Source organism: Megascapheus bottae, chromosome 22 (genome assembly GCF_031878675.1).
Source record: "Megascapheus bottae isolate mThoBot1 chromosome 22, mThoBot2.hap1, whole genome shotgun sequence".
NCBI classification, from domain to species: Eukaryota; Metazoa; Chordata; class Mammalia; order Rodentia; family Geomyidae; genus Megascapheus; species Megascapheus bottae.
In genome coordinates this window covers 7,328,439-7,336,091 of record NC_143530.1, presented here as the reverse complement: position 1 = coordinate 7,336,091, position 7,653 = coordinate 7,328,439, and the positions used below count along the sequence as shown (strand labels likewise).

The 7,653-nt window shown below is 52.9% G+C and overlaps 1 protein-coding gene across 4 annotated transcripts; it reads left to right on the top strand.

Annotated features, from left to right (window-relative positions):
* Positions 1–36: 36 nt before the first annotated feature.
* Klhdc3 (kelch domain containing 3) lies at positions 37–7,216 on the top strand. Of its 4 annotated transcripts, none has more exons than XM_090355629.1 (11): positions 37–136; positions 2,768–2,980; positions 3,152–3,328; positions 3,440–3,555; positions 3,668–3,739; positions 3,866–4,079; positions 4,154–4,240; positions 4,348–4,456; positions 4,571–4,644; positions 4,767–4,845; positions 7,000–7,216. In XM_090355629.1, exons 2-11 carry the CDS (start codon positions 2,827–2,829, stop codon positions 7,064–7,066), a joined length of 1,149 nt encoding a protein of 382 aa, XP_090211755.1. In that variant the 5' UTR covers positions 37–136; positions 2,768–2,826; the 3' UTR covers positions 7,067–7,216. The 4 variants fall into 4 exon arrangements, with proteins under 4 accessions (XP_090211755.1, XP_090211759.1, XP_090211756.1 ...); XM_090355633.1 differs by lacking the exon at positions 37–136 and adding an exon at positions 279–295; XM_090355630.1 differs by lacking the exon at positions 37–136 and adding an exon at positions 325–543.
* Positions 7,217–7,653: the final 437 nt, after the last annotated feature.

The following is a 7,653-nucleotide window of genomic DNA, read 5'->3' as shown; positions in this document are numbered from 1 at the left end:
TCCCCGCAGCTCGCCGGAAGGACAGAGCCTGGCTGTGTTTATCTCGTTGGGCAACGCGGAGTCGGTTGGCGCGCAACGGGTTCTAGGCTGCAGGCAGCGCGAGGATCCGCGGCCCCGCCCCGGCCCGGCCTGGCAGGTAGACTGGGCGGGTTGAAGGGCCTGGAGGAATTGGGGGGGCGGCGACGCCCATGCTCGGAGCCGTGGTGGTGGGGGAGGGGCCGGGGTGGGGGCGGGGAGGCTCGGGGGATGACGGGAATGGAGAGGGCGGAGGGGCCTGCGGGGCTGCGGGAGCATGGTGAGGGGCCCGGCGGGGCGGAGGCGGGGAAGCTGGCGCCGCGGAGCGGGGAGGCCGCCGCGGAGTGGGGATAGCCATTTCAGGGACCCCGTCCCCAAGGCCGGAAGGGATCGGCGAAGATTAGCGGGCTGGTGGTGTTCTCCTCCCTCCGCGGAAGCAGAAGGATGGAGGGCTGTCGACCTTGAAGTGGTGGGAGATCAAGAAGGGCCACCCGTGACGAGGGGAAATCGCACGAGATCGGGGATGGGGTGGGTACCGGAGGGAAATGGAAGAAGCCTTGGGATGGAGATGGGGGCCACCCAGAGACGGAGCCTCCGAGCCCAGGCCGGTGCTTCATGGCGTTGAAGTCGCCCTTAGGAAAGAAGCCAAGCTGCTTCTTCCATCCTAGGCTGGAATTGCTTCTCATCAGCTGTGTGCGCATTTTTTTTTTTTTTTTTGGCCAGTCCTGGTGTTTGAGCTCAGGGCCTGAGCACTGTCCTTGGATTTTTCTCAAGGCTAGAGCCCTATCACTTGAGCCACAGCACCACTTCCGGCTTTTTCTATGGATGTGGTACCCTGGAATTGAACCCGGGTCTTTCGGGCATGCTGGGCGAGCACTCTACCACTTAGGGAGACCTGAGATCAGGAGTGTAAGGGTCCGCGATCAAAGGAACGAGTCTGACACAAAAGCGGAAGTTTTATTCTGCACCTAGCATGGAGAATCATACTGACCCGTCAGGGCCTTCTGTAAGATGGGCGTGAGAGAGCGACCCTGCCTAGTCTTACAGGCTACTTTTATAGGCCTGTGGTTGGGGTGGGCATATGCAGGTGGCCAATGGAATTCAACATGGTTGATTGATGGCTGGGGCAACCACTGACACCTTTGCTGTTTGAACCGACCTATCATCTCGGTGGCCTTCTGGCTCACTGCTCTGATGACAAAGGATGGGGAGGAATTCTGGTAGCTCCGCCTGGTTTAACTGCTCTTGTAATCTGAGCTGTTATCAGGGATTCTGCAGCCCCCCCCCCCCCCCCTTAGGTCAAGTCCGCCTTTGTCATAAAGATGGGAAATACCTATAGGGGATGGATTTTGGGGAAGTCAAGAAAGGGGTCCCTTCAAGGAGGGCAGAAGAAAGCCTTCGATTTTTAAGATCTTCAACCTCCTGTCCCCATAGGCCTAGATCTAAGGTATTTTGGATAGAGAGGTGGAGTAACAGCTTCTGGCTGAAGCTATTTCAGGTTACGCAGGGTGGCTATTTATGACATGAGGTGTGGGTTTGGCGGGCAGGTTGGGTGGGTGGGACTGGCAATCCAGTGGAAAGTCACATCTTCTTGCAAAGGAGCCTCCCTTATTTGGGTGAGTTTGAAAAAAAAGTTTCTCTCCTGGTTTGAGATTCGGCCTGCCAAGATTTTTTTTAACAGGGAGCAGGTGATCCGCCCAATCCTGGCAGGTGTCTTCCAGCAAAGACAGTGCCAATTTTAAGAGAATTTGCCTGAGAGAGCCCTTAACTGTACCATGATGAGATTGTACCAGTTTGGAGATTGTCTTTAAGAGACCGTGGCACATCATGCTTGGTTCCGTTCCGTCTCTTGTCCTGCCCAATGGAATTTTTATTTTCCCTTCCCTTTTCCAAAGCACCCTCCCTTCCAACACCTCCCACCCCCTACCCCCCACCTCCCACATCTCCCTTTTAGGGACTCAAGTAGGAAATTGCTGTTGGATAGGGTTTATTCTCTACTCCAGCATAAGGATTGGGGGAAATGGCAGGCGAAAACCCCTCTTCCCTGTCCCTAATCTCAAGCAGACATACCCCATAATCCCAAGCAACTGGCTTAAGTTTCTACTCCTGGCAGTACATGAGGCACAGCTGTCAAAGGAACTCCTCGTGCCTGTGGGAGCCCTGGGTGACCCAGGGACAAGAGCTCAGCTTGACAGGAACTCCGTGTGAGGGACCAATCAACTATGGTCACACAGAGTTCTCTGTCCTGGGTGAGGGCACTCTTCTACTCTCAAATCATCTTTGCTTTAAAGCACCTATGCCAGTTTTCAATGGACTGGCTATTAATAGCTGTGAGTATTTTGAGATCCCTTCTCCACCTTTAAGAGCTTGGAGATTCTTAGAGGTGGCAGTGAGCAGAGGAGGGCGAGAGATAGAAGCTGGGAAGGGGACTTGGAAGCTTGTTCTAAGCTGAGGACAGGCTCGAGCCTGTATGGGTAAGGGGGCCACCATGATCAGCAGGTTCTGAGTTGGCAATCCAGTTGAGGTGGCTCCACCCTTCGCTGTGGGAAAACACGGGGCCAGGGCTCGGCTCCTTCCTTGACCTCGGCAGCTCCCCTGGGGCAGGGCCAGCCACCTGAGTGGTGACTAGTGACCCTGCCGAAGGGTGTGTGGGAGGGCCGTCGGGGAGACTTGGAGTCCCGGGCTGGTGCTGGGCTGTCACAGCCGGGCAGAAACCCGGCCTAAGTAGCGTGTGGTGCTGCCTTGTGTGCAGGTAGCAGAGGCAGCAGGCCGTGCCGGGGGGGCATGTTGCTGTAACCTGTGGCCCAGGGGATGTTACGGTGGACAGTGCATCTGGAGGGCGGGCCACGCAGGGTGAACCATGCTGCGGTGGCTGTTGGGCACCGAGTGTACTCCTTCGGGGGTTATTGCTCTGGTGAAGACTACGAGACGCTGCGGCAGATAGATGTGCACATTTTCAATGCAGGTGAGTCTGCTGGCACTGCCCCGTGTGCCTGGGTCCGGGAGAGCGCGGGTACCTGACTGAAGTTCAGTGGTGGTTCCTGCGGCTCAGGGCACTGGGGAGAATGATCTAATTTGGCAGAAGGTGGGCATCCTGGAGCCAAGTTCCCAGGTCTGAGCAGAACTGTGCCCACAGTGTCCTTGCGTTGGACAAAGCTGCCCCCAGTGAGGCCCGCGGTCCGTGGGCAGGCTCCGGTGGTACCCTACATGCGATATGGACACTCAACCGTCCTCATCGATGACACAGTCTTCCTCTGGGGTGGGCGAAATGACACGGAAGGGGCCTGCAATGTACTCTATGCCTTTGACGTCAGTGAGTATGGGTCTCTAAGTGGTGCCTGAGGGGCCTAGGAATCGCGTGGTTGGGGGTGTTGGGTGCCCTGGGGTTGAAGAGGAAGTGACCTATGTTGCCTCTCTCCCTCAGATACTCACAAATGGTCCACTCCACGAGTGTCGGGAACGGTTCCTGGGGCCCGGGATGGACATTCAGCTTGTGTCCTGGGCAAGATCATGTACATTTTCGGGGGCTATGAGCAGCTGGTAGGTCGCGCAGGAGAAAGAAGGGGCTTTTAGAAGGGTGGAAGGGAAGGATTAGAGAGTCAGAGTGACCTCTGGCACTGTCTTGTTTTTTCCCTTTTCTCTTCCCACTCAGGCGGACTGCTTTTCCAACGACATCCACAAACTGGACACAGGAACCATGACGTGGACCCTTGTTTGTACAAAGGTACGCCTTTGCTGCTTTCCCCAGCTCCAGACCTTTCATTGAAGAGACCGTAAGAAGCTCTGGGAGAGCAGACCCCCCCTGCCCCTGCTCACCCACTTCCTTTCCCCTCTCTCTGCTCTCGCCCAGGGCAACCCTGCACGGTGGAGGGACTTCCACTCCGCTACAATGTTGGGCAATCAGATGTATGTCTTTGGGGGACGTGCTGACCGCTTCGGGCCATTCCATTCCAACAATGAGATTTACTGCAACCGTATTCGCGTCTTTGACACCAGAACAGAGGCCTGGCTGGACTGCCCACCCACTCCAGTGCTACCTGAGGGGCGCCGGAGCCACTCTGCTTGTGAGTGTCTGGTGTTTTTCCTGTGGCGTCCCTTGTGCTGCCCTCACACTCATGACATTTCTTTGTCCTTCCAGTTGGCTACAACGGGGAGCTATACATCTTTGGTGGCTATAATGCAAGGCTGAATCGGCACTTCCATGACCTCTGGAAGTTTAATCCTGGTAAAGAGCACTAGCTTTAGGAGAACGAGAATGGTTGGATGGGTGAGGTGGGGTGGAAGCTACATAGACTGGGCAGGTTTTCAACTTCCATATAAACTTCTGTTTAGTGTCCTTTACCTGGAAGAAGATTGAACCGAAGGGGAAGGGGCCATGTCCCCGCCGGCGCCAGTGCTGTTGTATTGTTGGTGACAAGATTGTCCTCTTTGGGGGTACCAGGTAAGGAGGGGAGAGGCTCACCATGTCTGTGATTTAAAGGAGAGTGTGAGGTATTTGAGCAAGAGGGCCTCATAGGTTGTTTTTTCTCCGACCTTGCTCTCTTGATTCCTACAGCCCATCTCCTGAGGAAGGCCTAGGAGATGAATTTGACCTCATAGATCATTCTGATTTACACATTTTGGACTTTAGTAAGTACAGTTATTTTTGAGTTGCTCTGGCTTTTGGGGTCCTTGATTGTTGGGTGGTGACAGCCAGGGCTGGCCCTTTTCTGGTGTTTGACTGTCTCCCTCCCCACGCCCCTCCTTTAAAGGCCCTAGTCTGAAGACTCTGTGCAAACTGGCTGTAATTCAGTATAACCTGGACCAGTCTTGTTTGCCTCATGACATCAGGTAAGGCGAGTGGTTGCAGGGGAGCCACGGGTTGTGGGTCAGCAGCACAGGTGTGACCTGATTAGCTGCAGCCTAGAATGGAGGAGAGTTGCTTTGTTTTGATGGAGAGGAGATGTAGTTCTTGTGAGGAAAAAGTGTACAACAAAACTATCAGCTGCATATATTATATGGAAAACTTAAGAACCAAGCTCAGAAGCATCACCTCCTGAGGCCGGAGCCCATAGATTGTTTTTGTTAATGTTGTGAGAACAGCTGATTAAGTTTTAGGACCTAGCCACAAAGAAAAGACAAGTTTTTGTTTTTTTTTTTTGGCCAGTCCTGGGCTCAGGGCCTGAGCACTGTCCTTGGACTTTCTCAAGGCTAGAGCTCTACCACTTGAGGCTTAGCACCATTTCCAGCTTTTTTTTTTTTTTTCCCTATGTATGTGGTACCAAGGAATCGAACCTGGGTCTTTGTGCATAGGCAAGCACTCTACCACTAGGCCAAACTCCCGGCCCCAAGTTTTTTTTTTTTCTTTCTTTTTGGGGTGGGCGGGGTGCAGAACTGGGGCTTAAACTGAGTACCTGGACACTATCCCTGAGCGTTTTGTTTTTTTTTTTTGCCAGTCCTGGGCTTGAGCTTAGGGCCTGAGCACTGTCCTTGGACTTTCTCAAGGCTAGAGCTCTACCACTTGAGCCTCAGCACCACTTCCGGCTTTTTTCTATGTATGTGGTACCGAGGAATTGAACCCGGGTCTTCATGCATGCTAGGCAAGCACTTTAACCACTAGGCCAAGCTCCCGGCCCCCCCTGAGCATTTTTGTTTAAGACTAGTGCTCTGCCACTTGAGCCACAGCTCCACTTCCAACTTTTTTGGTAGTTAATTAAAAATATATCTCAACCAATTTTCTGCCCAAACTGGTTTTGAACCATAATCCTGATTTCTGCCTCCAGAGTAGTTAGTGTTGCCTGTATGAGCCTCTGGCACCTTGCAGGTTTGGGAGCCTCTAGATTATTGAATCTTTAGAACTAAAGGAGGCACTGGCTGTTGTCTTTGATTTCAGATCAAGCATTACTGTTGTGTCATTTGGCCCTTTGGGTGATTCTGATGTAATCCCTATCCTTACCAGTTCACTTAACCTCCTACAGAGTTACAGAGTCTGCATATACTACCTTTTTATTTGTTTATTTTTTGGCGTTTCATGGGGCTTGAACTTGGCCTGGGCCTTGTCCCTGAACTTTTCAGCTCAAGGCTGCTGCCCTACCTCTGGAGCCACAGCCTCACTTCCTGTTTTCTAGTGGTTAATTGAAGATAAGCTTCTCAGGTTCTTTAGTGCCAATGCTGGTTTTGAAAGGTGATCCTCAGATCTCACGGAGCTAGGATTACAGCCCTAAGCTACCCATTTGGCTGCATATACTATTTATTGATACAAAGTATATAGGCTGAACAGATGAAGGACAGGCTGGTCAAAGATTGACACACAGTCCTTACCAACTAGGTTATTTTTGGTCTAGGCTTAAGGAGGTATTTAGTGAACCTTTATGGGATAAAAAAAAAAAATTGTAAAAAAAAGTACTTTTTTTTTTTTCCAGTGTGGAGGCTTGAACTCTGTCTAAGCACTGACCTTTGGGTTTCTCAAGGCTAGAGCTCTACCACTTGAGTCACTGCACCACTTTCCAGCTTTTTCTCTGTGTGTGTGTGTGAACCCGGATCTTAGTACATGTTAGGCAGGCATTCTACCACTAGGCCAAACTCCCGGCCCCTAGAAAAAAAAGTACTTTTTAATGTTCAGGATGGATGGAAAGGCCTTGAACAGATGGAAGTTAGCAACAGAGTTTGGTGAGAGTTGAGATAGAGTGGGCTACCTGTTTAAACCTGAGCAGAGCAGGTGAGGTGAATTGGGACATCTACTGGGATGGTTAAACAGATCCCATGGGCTTGGATTCAGGAGGGGGAAAAATACATACAGTGAGTCCACATGAGCCTGGAGGTGTGGAGTAGGTGGTGTTGGATTTGATGGCTGGTGAGGTCTGGCTGATAAGCTTTAAAGACTAAGGAAGAGGTGGTTGTGGGTGGTGAGCCTTAGACTGGTATTCTTGTGATTTTCTTCAAGGAACTCTGCGCCCGTATCCCCGTTCTATTTGTTCTGCCTGCCATTCATTTTTGGTCTTCCAGGTGGGAGCTGAATGCCATGACCACCAATAGCAATATCAGTCGCCCCATCGTCTCCTCCCATGGATAGGAGGAAGTTTCTGCCGCCTCCCTTCCTGAGCCTGCCATCATCTTCACTGCCCCTGCCTCTCTCTCACCTGCCTGCCCCTTGGGACCCTGGACTCAGTATACCTCCACGTGGAGTTGTTGGACTAGAGATGTTTTCTGTGCTGTGAATTCAGTGGGGAGCGGTGGGGGGAGGGCTAGGTCCCTCCTCCCTTGGGCCTAGAGCCCCCTCCCCTTGGTGCTCTGTTCCCATCCACCTTCCTCCGACTGCTCCTGGGCCTCTGTTCTGCCCCAGACCAGCCAGGTAGCCAGGCTCTGCTGGGAAGGGAAGGGAGTGGGGAGAAGGGAGAAGCAGCAGTGTCGGAGCCTCAGGAGCTTCCCTCTCCCCAGCCTGCCCCATGTCCTGCTTGAGACGCAGCTTCTCCCTGACCTGGGGAGGCGGGACCAGCAGATATCCCACCCTCCGCGGAGCTGTCGCTCACCCCGAAGCGCAGCCAGCTCAGATTTTATAAAAATAAACTAAAACCTCCCTACACGTGCCGTGCTTTTCTGGAGTGTCTAGAGGTGCAGGGGGTGGCGAGGGCGCGCCGCGGTCCGGGTCTCTCCCTCGAC

Coding starts and splice junctions, on each gene's coding strand:
- Klhdc3 (XM_090355629.1), top strand. CDS start 2,827: ATGTTACGGTGGACAGTGCATCTGGAGGGCGGGCCACGCAGGGTGAAC. Junction 3,329..3,439: donor ACTCTATGCCTTTGACGTCA/GTGAGTATGGGT, acceptor TCTCTCCCTCAG/ATACTCACAAATGGTCCACT. Junction 4,846..6,999: donor TGTTTGCCTCATGACATCAG/GTAAGGCGAGTG, acceptor TTGGTCTTCCAG/GTGGGAGCTGAATGCCATGA.